The following is a 13,788-nucleotide window of genomic DNA, read 5'->3' on the forward strand; positions in this document are numbered from 1 at the left end:
ATTGTATTCAATTGGAATGCTGATAACGAAAACGGGATTCCTAAAAAAATAGATTGATTCTCGAATCTGATTGAATTTACTGGTTTACGTTATGGAAGAAAGACATGTATATGTTATATTAGATATTGACTAGTTATATATGAACTAAAGATATATTTCATTTCCCCTACTACTGTAGGTGGGTTCCAACAGAAGTCCTTTCGTCTCGTTGCGACCGTGACTTGCTTGAATAAACAGATGAAATCAAGAAAAGATGACAGAATTGCGTATCTAAATATAGATGTCGCATTTGCAGCCTACCGGATCGGACATGTAAGCAGTCTTCTCCGCTTGAGAGGGAAAGACAGCTGCTCTGTGAACAACCCTAGTTGCTGGTCCTGCCGGAGCAGGACACACATAAAAAATAGAAATAGCAAAAAAAGCAGAAAGAAGGAAGAGAAAGGAGGTGTTGGTCGACAGCATCCTTGCGCTTTCTGTTTGCACAGTAGTGTTGGTATAATTCGATAGAAAGAAAGCTCGCATTATTTATTAAATAAAGAAGATTGAGGAAGGAATTAGAGTTTAAGAAAGACTCGCGAACGTAGGAGTCAGGAAAGAGGCTATGGAACTAGGGGTCAGCTTTAGGTTAGACCATCTTTGAAGAGATTTCGTGTCAAGCTGCTATAATTAGTGAGAAAACGATTATTGACAGCGCCGAGCACGAAAAGAAAGAGAATCCTTTTTGATTTTGAAATGAGGATGTTGAAGATTTCTTCACATCTTTATTAGAGCAAGCAAGGGTTGATCGAGCTTCCCGACCCTAAGAGACCGGATGAGGTGGGACGAGTAGGAGATCCCCAATACTGCTAATTTAATCGGGTTATTAGTCATTCGATAGAAAATTGTTGGGTTCAACAAAATCAGATCCAAAAGTTCAACAATGATGGTGTCATTGAAATAGACCCTCCTAAGCAATCTGTGGTCACCTCAAATCTGGTATTTGTAATAGTTGGAGATATTCTTTGACCGATAGCTGAGATCTCGCCAAGCCTAGCCTACTATACATTATCATATGGTTTCGCGGGCATGTCCAACCGTACCTTGCCACTTGACTGTTCAAAGTATAAAAGCCGGTCAATAAGACAGATCCGGATCCTAGTGCTTTCGATCGCTAACAAGCATGGGACAGACTCCCAACAAGCAACTCCAAGAGCTCAAGCCTTAGTAAGGCGCATCCTCATTGCCTCGATCCTTCAGTTAGCTTGACAAAGCAATTACTGGAAACTATTCCATAGCCTATAAAGAAATAAGTAAGGTGGCACTTTTATTAAGACATTTGGGAATAGAAAGACTGCGAATGAGAAGCAAAAGATAAAGCACGGAGAGCAGGAACCAGCTCTTTGAGAGGCAATCAATCCGGGAATATAGTATCGGAGTTTATAACTACTCGACAAAGACGGCATCTAATATAGGAATGCGGTATGATTAGCGAAGTTCAAAAGTATAGGTCTTCGAATCTGATAAGATTGACTTCGGAAAGTGGGGAAGCTACTAGACCAAGAATGGGTTGTGCAATGGAAGAGGAATGTTAGCACCGTTTGACGCTATGTATTCTCCAGCACAAAAGAGAGCTCTCTTTGAAGGAAGAATGCGCTCTTAGTAGTAATCCTATCCTATGCAGAAGACGATCTGCGGCATTCAACTGAATGAAGATGGCATGAGATTGCTGCTCTCCTTGCTTAGCTTGTGGGAAACTAGCTCAACTAAGAGCAGCCTTACCCTTATATATGATGCTATGTCCGAGAATCTAAGATCAGACTTGCCTTTCTGACTGTCTTACTTAAGCGCCCTTGGTTCCTTACGGTGAGGAATTGCTTTTTCTCTCCTGATTGGGCTCTTCCTCATCAATCTTCTGCAGCTTCTCTTTCAGCCTGGTCTACAATCAACACTTTTTGCTTCTGGTCTGATCTTCATCAGCAGCGGCTTTGGCAGTCGTTCCTGAGTTGCCCATTGGGAAATCCCCTTGAATAAAACCCTAAATGATAATTGAGCTTTAGAGTGAACCCTTTAATCTGAATTCCCTAACAGATGGTTTCCAAGATGGAGACTGGACTGGTCTCCTCTCCAAGGTTTGAGATCGCTAAATAGCGTCGTGGGCTAGTCCATGAGAAGTAGGCGATGATCCCTCAAATGGTTCTTATTTCCCCTTGGTCAGAAGTTTGCTTCACTCATTGTTATTAGTCTTTATTGTGAATGCTCACTTTCTCTGGGTTAGTGTTCGGAAAGTGTTCACTTGACCGCCTTGTCCGCTTACTGTATCGCTTTCACGCTACTGTAATGGGCATGCTCTCAATCATTTGCATTGATTGGCACCTTTAGTCTGGCATGATAGTTCTGTGTACCAACCTTGCTACGTAAGAGAGACCGACATGCAAGCGATTACAGCTAGCCTCCAACTCTGCCTTACCAGTAGAGCTAGGGAGGAAGCCAATGATAGCTCTGACCCCTTTCGGATTGGCTCCCCGATCGGATAGGAACTATGCTTTGGTCTGTAGGCACCTCGGCCGTCGTTACGCGGGAAGCTTCATGCTCTTCCTCCGAAAGTACGGAGACGGTAAACTGGGCTCCATGCACCTGGCTTTGTTGCTCAGGGGGAGTCTGGACTAGTTTTTCGTCTGAAGAAAGATTGATATGGTTTGAAGCAATCTCCTCGGGCATGGTTTGGTAGATTCAGTGAGGTGCTTATTTATTTTGGTCTTCGTAGATGTGGAGTTGATCACTCTGTTTTCTATCGCCATTCTACAGCTGGTCAAAGATTTTGGATTGTGTATGTGGATGACATTGTAATCACAGGAGATGATAGTGATGGCACACAGCAGTACAAATTGTTCCTGCAGAGTCAGTTCCAAACTCAAGATTTGGGACAATTGAAGTACTCTTTTGGTATTGAGGTAGCCAGATCTCAATCAGGTATTTACCTATCTCAGAGAAAGTATGTTCTTGACCTGCAACATGAGACAGGGATGTTGGGATCCAAGCCAGTCGATACACCTATGGATCAACATACTAAACTGATAGCTCATCAGGATGAGTTGTTATCAGATCCAGGCAGATAGAGAAGGTTGGTTGAAAAGTTGAACTATTGAACTGTTACCAGACTACCCTGACAGTTCAGAATCTAAGGGACATTAGTTCCCAATACAGACCCCAGATCATTTGTCTTCTGGAAACTCGAATGAAAGCTTCTGGCGTGGAGAGAATAAGATGGAGACTCCGGTATGAAAAGGCTCTTGTTATTGAACCAATTGGGTTGTCGGGTGGTATGTCCTCTGGCAGGCTAGCCTCAATATTGATAGTTGTGAAGCATCACAGAACTTTGTGGATGTGCAAAAATGGTGATCAGATCAAATAAAGTACGTTCGTGCCAGTCCGGGTAAAGCTACTACAATGAAGAGACACCCAGGCTAGCTTCTTTCCGAGATGAAGACCAGCCCAACTTCTCTACTTCAGGTAGTCGAAGACTGGAGGGACGACAGAAAAAGAGCAGAGTTTGTCCCGGAAAATGAAAGCGTCTCATAGTTCACACATTTGATCGATTCAAACCTGCTGCTTAAAGAGCTGCTTGCTACCACTTTGTAATAATATATATTTAGAATAAAATAGCCCAAGACAGCTGTGGCATGCCCTGTTTACAGCTGCAACTCCTCTTCTGTCTTTCCGTCATCTCAACCTCGCACCTAAGCATCACGTTCCTAGGGACAGAGACCTTAAAGCTCTAAGGCTCTCATAGTAATGCCAGCATGGTTACATCTAACTGCCTACTGGGCAAGCTTCAACTTCAAAGTCACCTTCTTTGGCACCAGCCCAAAGGAGTAGGAGCATTAGCACTGGGAAAAGATTGAATCGATCCAGCTCTGGTAACAAAGCAGTAGGGGTATTTTATTTTATTAGAAAGAAGGCCTTTTAGGCCCGCTAGCTAGGTTGATTATATTAAAAGGTGGTTTACAGCTAGGGGGTTCACACGAGGGATCTTGCTAAAGGAAACGGGACAGATAGGCCATCTGAGGCTGCTGCTTATTCTTAATATCCCATCGAGCAAGAGAAATGGGTGCATAGGAAAGCAATACCCCGGTTGCAAAGAGAGGTTGCTACTGAGCACTGCCCTGGGAACAGGATTGGGAAAGAAAGAATTTCTTGTTTCGGGAAGAGAATCGGGATAGCGGAATGCCTGTCTAAGGGGGTACCGGGAGGATAGGAAAATACTTAATAATAGATAGGCACACTAGAAAGAAAGCCCTGGGTGAAGAGAAGAGTGCGTCCCGTCCCCATTGGGTAGGGAATAACACGGGTGCTGCGGAGTTCGCAAAGAGGTTCTTTGTGAAAGGTCTTGAAAAGGACCTATCGCATGTGTTGGCAAAAGCTGTACTCAATGCTTATCATCCATGGGGACGATTTGCAATCGCACATAGGTATCGGATCACAAGATTCGCTACCTTCTGCCGTCTTGGTGGTGCTGGGTATAAGAACTTATCTGGAGACCCCCATAAGAATAGGAATCATGATTCTATCTTATGGCGTCATTTGGAAGCGCCTGATTATTATTTATTTTATGGTTAAGTTAAGGTCGTCCTCTTAACCCTTATTTATATGGGTGGATTGCTGATTACCTTCGTAGGAAGTTAGCAGTGAAAGACAACTCTTTCTCTTTTCCTTCTCCAATTAAGGACGTTCTTCCAATCCCTGAAGAAGCCTTATTGGAGATAGGGGAAAGAACACTCATTAGAGATTGGGTTAAAGATTACCTCCGCTACCTTCATTGGTATTGGACTGTGGGTCAAGATCCATGGGCGTCTATTGAAAATCTTCTTGAAGCGCCGGTATATCATCGGAGATGGTTTGTTTCTCAAAAATCAAAAAAGAAAGGAGTCCTATATCTTATATACAGTACTGATTGCTCACTTCCTCGGTATGGGATCGAAAATCTTAAGTACTAAGATTTATTAGAGAGGTAGCGGGCTAGCTGTACAAGCAATTCGATCTCTTAAAGGGGGATGGGGTTTCCATCTTCTTCTATAGAGGTAGAGGGCTGCTCAAAAGCAAGATTCTAGGCAGGCTTAAGTAGGGGTCTTGGTCTAGCCATTAGAGATAGAGACTAAGTTGAGCCAAGAAAAGCTTTTCTAAGAAACCAGTCTCATGTTTTGGATAATCAGTTGGTCTCAGGTAGCCTAATTCTCCTTTCGAACTACGAGATTCGGGTTGGAGTCTTCTACGGGGCATCTCTTCTTTATAGATGAGGAAGTCGATTCAGAACACGCAAGCAAAGGAAAGATTGATTATAGGCCAGTGAAATAGAAAGATTCGCTCTTGGGCTGACCTATGATAACCACACATCCAAGTATGGATAAGTCGAGAGCTTCTCTCTCTGCAGCAGCCTTCGATCTAGTGTTCACGCTTCGGTTCTACTCTACTAGACATCGGGGCCCTGAACATGCTTCTTTTTGTGTGGTATAGCTCCGAACTTCAGTGTCAGCAACTCCATTTCTTTTGGTGGGCAGTAGTGTAGGGTGCCTGCGAACGCAGAGCTGAGCCATCTCCTGCTACTCGCGCGGCTGCTTATCAGCCCGTAGCTTGCTTGCAGGCGCTTGAAGAAGGATCAAGAAAGTCACCATCGGAAGTTGTAGTTCGCTGGAACCTGTAGTGGTGGAATTCACTGAAGCAGTGGGCGTGGCAGAGGCAGATCTTTGTATGGGTAGAATGGTTTAAGCAGGGGCATGAATAGATCGTGCTTGCACCGGTCCGGACAGAGAGGCATGCTTATCGGATGATAGTTGTCTCGTTCGTGGATGCTAACGTAGACAAAGGCCGGTTTCACTTAGTATTCACCACGCACTGTTAAGAAGACTTGGTGCTTGTAGCTAGTGATGCAGGGGATGCTGGTGAGACTAGGGATACCAGGGATGCTAGCGCTGCAAGACAACTAAATAGAAATTCAACTGAAAGACTAGACATGCATCGTCGCCTAACATATCGTCTTTTCTAAAGGATGGTCACCTCATTCATATCTAGAAAGTTCAGAACGAGCATCAGTCCGCCGCGAGAAAGGAGATGGAACAACTCCAGATTAACAAGCTGCGCCTTACTAAAACAAGGAAGGAAGATTCTTAGAAGCCCTTAAAATTGGAATTCTGAAACATTGGAAGCTTCTTTAACCAGAAGCCTCTCACCAGAACCTCAACCTCGTTCGTTCTCGGGCCTGTCTTGCCTTCCGGGCTCTTTCTTTGTCTTGGCCCCAGTTGTTTAAGCGTTAGTCCTGTGGTCCCTCCCTCTCTAGTTGCATAAGCGCAATAGCTAGGCGCATCGCAAAAAAGTCTTATCTAGAGCAAATGACGTAGTAATTCTTCGGGCCACAGTATTTAGGTTCCGGTTGAGTTCCAGTTTCAGCTATATCTTTCCTTTCAACACTGGGTTTTTTAACTTCACATATAGCTCATCAGCTTGTGACTTCGCACTCTCAGTTTCGAGATTGGGAGTCGACAGAACTTCCCTTTCAACATTAGAAAGGTTATTTAGGTAGCTTAGCTGGTTAGATTTAGCAGGCGAGCGGAGTCAAGTCAAGCTAACGCTTCCCTATCCCGATCTAGAAAGGATTTCTTCTTCTTCACATTCCTATAACGAACTGCTTACCGCGCAAATCCCAAGCGAGTAGAACTATAGCTTTGTTCACAACACAACCTGGACCGCGTCGAGACTGTCTTTCTCAAGCTCTCCTCTCAGAAGGAAAAAAGTATTATTCTGATTGCACGAGAGATTGCCCTACCAGCTAACTCCTCTCCTTTATGGGTTGGCTACCGGGGATCCATTGTGGCTTGTGACTAGGTTGGTACGGATGAATTACCATCAAGCCTAAGTTATCTGGTTCTAGCTAATGCCCTAAGCTAAGGGATTGGCCTTGCTTTGGGTTAGTAATGCTCTAAGTGCGGTTAGTACAAGAAGGTACTGCGGCTTACTACCATTAGGAAAAATCTCCAAGAAAAGTATCTGATTTTTGGTCTGGTTCTGTACCTTACCCTTACTACCCTAAACTTCGAATAGATTGTTTCAACTCAAAATTTTTTATATAGGGGAAACTCCAACTATTGAATACGCAAGCCCTGTTATCGAATACTAAAGCGTTCCCCTTTGATTCTTATTATCTGTGTTCGCCCTTGGATGACACTTTCCTTTCGAAAGCATAGATCCACGAGAAAGAAGTTCCAGAGGGTAACCCCCAGCGTTAAAGTATCGAAATGCGTGTGCGGGCATTGTTTGCTTAAAAATACATGAATTTCTTCATCTAGGATCTAGGATCCAATAGTGAATTCTTCTTTTCTTTACTCAATGCTGAAGCTGGTTCTGAAGGACCATAGGCATGCTATCAGCATAATAGTGCTGAAGGCAAACCGTACACTGAGATAAATACATCGCAGTGTTTCACCAGCAAAGCGAGCAAGTTTGGTAAGGAGGGACTCATTCCACCCGCTGTATCGAATTTTTTGAATGTCCATCCCCCCTTTTTATCCTTCTGACCCTGTTCTTGATCCAATGTGGAGACAGGGTATGTTCGTTATACCCTTCATGACTCGTTTAGGAATAACCAACTCATGGGGAGGTTGGAGTATCACAGGAGGGACTGTAACGAATCCGGGGATTTGGAGTTACGAAGGTGTGGCAGGGGCACATATTGTATTTTCTGGCTTATGCTTTTTGGCAGCTATCTGGCATTGGGTTTATTGGGATCTAGAAAGATTTTGTGATGAATGTACAGGAAAACCTTCTTTGGATTTGCCCAAGATCTTTGGAATTCATTTATTTCTATCCGGGGTGGCTTGCTTTGGTTTTGGTGCATTTCATGTAACAGGCTTGTATGGTCCTGGAATATGGGTGTCCGATCCTTATGGACTAACGGGAAAAGTACAACCTGTAAATCCATCATGGGGCGTGGAAGGTTTTGATCCTTTTGTTCCGGGAGGAATATCTTCTCATCATATTGCAGCGGGTACATTGGGAATATTAGCGGGTCTATTCCATCTTAGTGTCCGACCACCGCAACGTCTATATAAAGGATTGCGTATGGGAAATATTGAAACCGTACTCTCCAGTAGTATCGCGGCTGTCTTTTTTGCAGCTTTTGTTGTTGCTGGAACTATGTGGTATGGTTCAGCAACTACCCCTGTCGAATTATTTGGTCCCACTCGTTATCAATGGGATCAGGGGTACTTCCAGCAAGAGATATATCGAAGAGTTAGTGCTGGGCTAGCAGAAAATCAAAGTTTATCAGAAGCCTGGTCTAAAATTCCTGAAAAATTAGCCTTTTATGATTATATCGGCAATAATCCGGCAAAAGGAGGGTTATTCAGGGCAGGTTCAATGGATAACGGAGATGGAATAACGGTTGGATGGTTAGGACACCCTATCTTTCGAGATAAAGAGGGGCGTGAGCTTTTTGTACGTCGTATGCCTACTTTTTTTGAAACATTTCCAGTCGTTTTGGTAGACGGCGATGGAATTGTTAGAGCTGATGTTCCTTTTAGAAGGGCAGAATCTAAGTATAGTGTTGAACAAATAGGTGTAACCGTTGAGTTCTATGGCGGCGAACTCAATGGAGTCAGTTATAGTGACCCTGCTGCTGTAAAAAAATATGCTAGACGCGCTCAATTGGGTGAAATTTTTGAATTAGATCGTGCAACTTTGAAATCCGATGGTGTTTTTCGTAGCAGTCCAAGGGGGTGGTTTACTTTTGGGCATGCTTCGTTTGCTTTGCTCTTCTTCTTCGGACACATTTGGCATGGTGCTAGAACCTTGTTCAGAGATGTTTTTGCTGGTATTGACCCAGATTTTGATGCTCAAGTAGAGTTTGGAGCATTCCAAAAACTTGGGGATCCAACTACAAGAAGACAGGTAGTCTGATACAAAACTGCTTTGGTATTTTTGAAGCGAATTTGACATAGAGTACGAGAGTGGATTTGAATCAACGCTTTTTAGGCTCTTGCTCTTTCGAGATTATTCCCAAAAAGAAAAAAGAAACAGGTATGGAAGCTATAATTGTAAACCAGGATCGAATCTATGGAAGCATTGGTTTATACATTCCTTTTAGTCTCGACTCTAGGGATAATTTTTTTCGCTATCTTTTTTCGTCCAACTAAAAAGTGAAATTCTTTTTCATTTTCTCAATTGAAGTAACGAGCCTCCCCATGTTCCTCGAATGGATCTCTTAGTTGTTGAGAAGGTTGCTCAAAAGCGGTATATAAGGCATACCCCGTAAAACTTACAAGTAAACCAGATATAAAGATGGCGACTAGGGTTGCTGTTTCCATTATAATTATATAATTTCAAGACCCCAACGGATCTATCATAAGATCGTTAATTTACAACGGAATGTTATACAAAGTCAACAGATCTCAATGAATACAATAAGATTTATGGCTACACAAACTGTTGAGAACAGTTCTAGATCGGGCCCAAGACGAACTACTGTAGGGAGTTTATTAAAACCATTGAATTCGGAATACGGTAAAGTAGCTCCGGGACGGGGAACGGCTCCTTTGATGGGTCTTGCAATGGCTCTATTTGCGGTATTTCTATCTATTATTTTGGAGATTTCTAATTCTTCTGTTTTATTAGATGGAATTTCAATGAATTAAATCTAATCTAGTAAGAACCACAAAAATCTAGCTTTTGGTAGTTCGATCGCGGAATTTCTTTCTTTCTGTATTTCCGGATTCAGACTAACGGAAAGAAGCGCAGCGGAAGGTAGGATCGAGGAACTAACGATCAGACTGTCCTTGTGGTACAAGCCGTCAGACACCTAGTAATTGACTTTCGTCAGATACTAGTTCTCTCTGTCATTGTGTGGAGTAGAGGCTAGTTCGGGCAGGTTGCTCTCTTATGTCATTCAACCAAGCAAGAGAAAGGGCGGGTCGAGAAAAAGTAGATAGGAATATGGTCCACTGTCCTGTAACTGAGGGGAAAGAGTTGTCCTCAGATCCCCTTTAGCTACTCCGTCAAATAGCTCAACTGATGCCCACCCCACGCTGCGCACCCCGGGGCTGTTCGCAATGGCGCTGTCGGGATTCACGCTTCGAGAGATCAATAGTGCACTCTAAGAAATCCTTTCAAAATCTTCGCCGGGAAGCGAAGCGGACCTAACCTCGGTCTTCGACATAACCGAAACCTCCTGCTTTTGCTTGTCGGAGACCATAACGTAAATCGCTTTCTTGAGCTTGCATACCAAGTTAGGATTCCTAGGAGAAGAGAAGCCTGGAGTTGGAGGAGGCTGAATAGAAATTATTGTGGATCCCTCCTTCCCTTATGTTGTTGAAAGGCATTCTTCACGTCAAATTGAAATAAGGCCACCTTTTGATTGCAGCCAAGGCAAGAATGCCACGAATGGTGTTTAGCAATCTGGAGCAAATGTTTTCCCTATCTCTAAAAGGGTTCGACTCGGCGTCGAGGGGAGTAATCCCCTTGGCTGGGTTTAGTAAACCCTGTTGCTGATCACTTGTTAACTGATACTGTGAGTGTACTTAAGCAGTATTGGAAGACACGTGGTTAGCATGCTGAGGCATCTTCCTCTGTTACTTGGGAGGTATATCTTTAAAATGAATAGTATATTCCTCCTGGGTAGCCTGAGATGACTACCTTAATCTTACATTTAGATGTTGGTTACTTCTAATTGTAGGAATCCTTACAGACTAAGTAAGGTGCCAACCAACGGCCCATCCATGCGGTGGGCGTTATGGCGAGGTGTGAGATCACGAAGACCTCTTGATGTGGAAGGACAAAATAATTATAATGAAGCGGATAAAATTGAATGTTTTGCTCCGAAATATCGAGAGTGATCGGAAGGTTGTCGCATGGCAGAGGGTATTGGAATACTCTCGGCTGGCAAGGTCTCTCCTAAGAAAGGGGATCTTGTTAGTCCTGGACAAAGTCACCAAGGAATCGTGTATAACTTTACACTTGTTTCTTCGCTCAGTTTACCGCTTAGGTAGGAAATCAGGGTGGTTGTACTGCGCTTTGTATTTAAAGCAATGTATGTCATCTTTGAAGATTGCTTATGGTGGTAAGTTTGATAAGAACTTACCTCTTTCGGTAGCTGTTTCGCTGACTGGAAAAGGATACCCTAGGATAATCCCTAGTCATGTGCGTAGAATAATGTACAAGCATGATGAACGGGCGGATGATGCCGTCAGGGTCATGCTTACACTTCTTTCATTCTATACAATTCTAATTAAAGGAAAGAAGATAAAGAAGACTCTGTTCGATACCATTCGCAGCCCTGTCCAGGATATTGATCAGGTGGTTAGCTGGATTGGCACTTTAAAAGGCGATCTAGTTGAGTTGCTTGATCGATATGTCCCTAAACTTTCTCATATCCCTTTAAACCAGGGTATGAGTTGGTTGCCATCTTGGAAAGCGCTGCCCTCTTATCGGGCTCTGGATACACTGTGGTCAATATTCACAGATCTGCGTAAGGTAAAGACACCTTATGTTGCGCAGACGATGGAATTATCGGCTTACGCCTCTTTATTGAAGTTTATTCATGCGAGAGGTGAACAGTGGAGTTCTGGTATATTATTCCCTCGAAGGGTACGTTTTGCCTTTGATCGTAATAATAAGCTCTTTTCCGGGTCCGATCTAGATGAATTTGAGTCTAAGATCGGTCCTTACCTGCCCGCCTGGCACCCCGCTGTGGGACCGGCTATGACAGGGAAGTTGGCCCAGAAGGTTGAAGGAGGGGGAAAGCGGAGGGTGTTTGCCATAGGTAATTGGGTTAACCAAAGGCTGCTCACTCCTGTTCATATGTGGTTGGCTAAAGTTTTACAGTCGATCCCTATGGATGGGACGTTTGATCAGTACAAACCTTTAACCCTTTTGTCTGGTTCGAAAACGAACTATTGCTTTGATCTCACGGCGGCCACAGATAGGTGGCCTCTCGTTTTGATGTTTGAAGTAATGGTCGTACTATTCGACCGGTCTTTTGCCTCTGCAGTTGTGAATTCAGCTTTAGCGTGTAATCTCTTCTTTATTGGTTTTCTCGATAAATCGGAGGTTACTAGCGACAAGTACTGGATTTCCTTTGTCGCAGGGCAACCCCTTGGTTATCGCTCTTCGTGGCCTCTCTTTGCCTTGACCCACCACATTGTTGTGTGGTGGTGTGCTGAGCAAGTGTATCCTGGTTCTCACTTTACTCGCTATGCTTTGTTAGGTGATGATATTGTCATATCTGACAAGCGGGTTGCTCAAGAGTATCTTAAAGTACTCGGGCACCTCCAGGTAAAGGTGTCAATGAGTAAATCGTTGATATCTGATACTGGTTGTGCGGAGTTTGCAAAGCGATTCTTAGTACGGGACCTTACAAAGGACTTATCCTCGGTAACCCTAAAAGCGTTATTGGGAATTCATATTCCAATTTGTAGGCTCGGTCTTGCCCATCGATATGGAATTAAAAGGTATTCAACCTTTCGCCGACTCGGTGGTGCAGGATAGTTGAGTTGTTCTCAAGTTCCAGTCCCCGGCCATTTAATCACAGATCGTGAGCGGATGGATTGGTGTCTCTGGGTTCAAGCTACTTTCCCTTCTATCAATTGGTATTTTGGTGAAGGGCGGCCTCTAACACCTGATCAGTTCTGGTGGGTTCTTCGAAGAATTCTCCGGTCTTGGACTCCTCCTGAGTTTGAGGCCCCACCTGATGATTTGTTTGTCAGTGTGGAGCAGAGAACATTCTTAGAATACACTGGTTTACGTGCTCAGATGTCTGAGTTCTTGAGCTTCTATGGATGGTGGTTAGGGTATTATAAGATGGCTTATGGCCACTTAGACTACTCATACCACCCGAATAAAGTAACATTAGACAGGCTTACTCTTGATGAAGTCTTCGATGCTCCTTATATTCGTGGTGCATGGGGTTTAACCGATGTACAACATGGATAAAAGGGTTCGACTCAATATTCTTGAAGGAATCCTTTAGCTACTAATCTAGCTTTTCTCTACCGAGCCATCTGCTTTATGCTTGATCTTGTAAATCCACTTGCAGACAATGGCTTCTTTCCCTGCAGGCAATGAGACTCAGTCTTATTCTTTTTTTTTCCTGGGCATTGATTTCTTCCTGTATAGGATCTCTCCAGCAAGAATGATTGGAGGCTTCAGCAAATGATTCAGGTTCATGAGAAGATTGAACTGAAATGAGGTAAGCTCGATCTTTTTGGGAAAACGATATATAAGATAAGATAAAAATCCTTCAACAGGATAAGAAACTTGAGAGGATCGACGAACCTGAGAGAGGGATCCAGAATCTGAGGAGACGACTGGAAGGGAAGCAACTGGGCTAGGCTGCTGATCTTCTGGAGTAGCCTGACCTGGGAAAGAGACTGTAATCGCCGCCGAGAAGAAAGATGCTGTGCCGGGTGACTGGAATCCTCTGAGGTCAGCTGAACAGGCTGACAATCGGCAGAAAATGCTGAGCAAAGCTGCTGGCCTGAAGAGTGAGGTACGAAGTCAACTGCAGAAGAATGAGGAAAAAGTTTATGAACAGGAGAAGGCCGCAATACATCTCCATCATCATTCTCCCCCGGGGCTGATTAATTAGGTTAAGGAAAATATGAGGCGACTCCATTTCCATTAAAGAGAGCATTAAGGATACATCGAGTCTCTTGGATTTCATCACGTCATAGCATCTATACCCGGACTGAGCATATCCAAGAAAGACACAAGTGGTTGCCTTGGGGACAATTTTTCTATTAACTGCGCAGGAATATGAACAAAACACGT

The 13,788-nt window shown here is 43.7% G+C and overlaps 1 protein-coding gene across 1 annotated transcript; it reads left to right on the plus strand.

The window, feature by feature from the left end:
* Positions 1 to 10,809: 10,809 nt before the first annotated feature.
* LOC142550184 (uncharacterized) lies at positions 10,810 to 12,507 on the plus strand. Its single transcript, XM_075659423.1, has one exon. It carries the CDS (start codon positions 10,810 to 10,812, stop codon positions 12,505 to 12,507), a length of 1,698 nt encoding a protein of 565 aa, XP_075515538.1.
* Positions 12,508 to 13,788: the final 1,281 nt, after the last annotated feature.

This window comes from Primulina tabacum, chromosome 6 (genome assembly GCF_025594145.1).
Source record: "Primulina tabacum isolate GXHZ01 chromosome 6, ASM2559414v2, whole genome shotgun sequence".
Classification (NCBI taxonomy): Eukaryota; Viridiplantae; Streptophyta; class Magnoliopsida; order Lamiales; family Gesneriaceae; genus Primulina; species Primulina tabacum.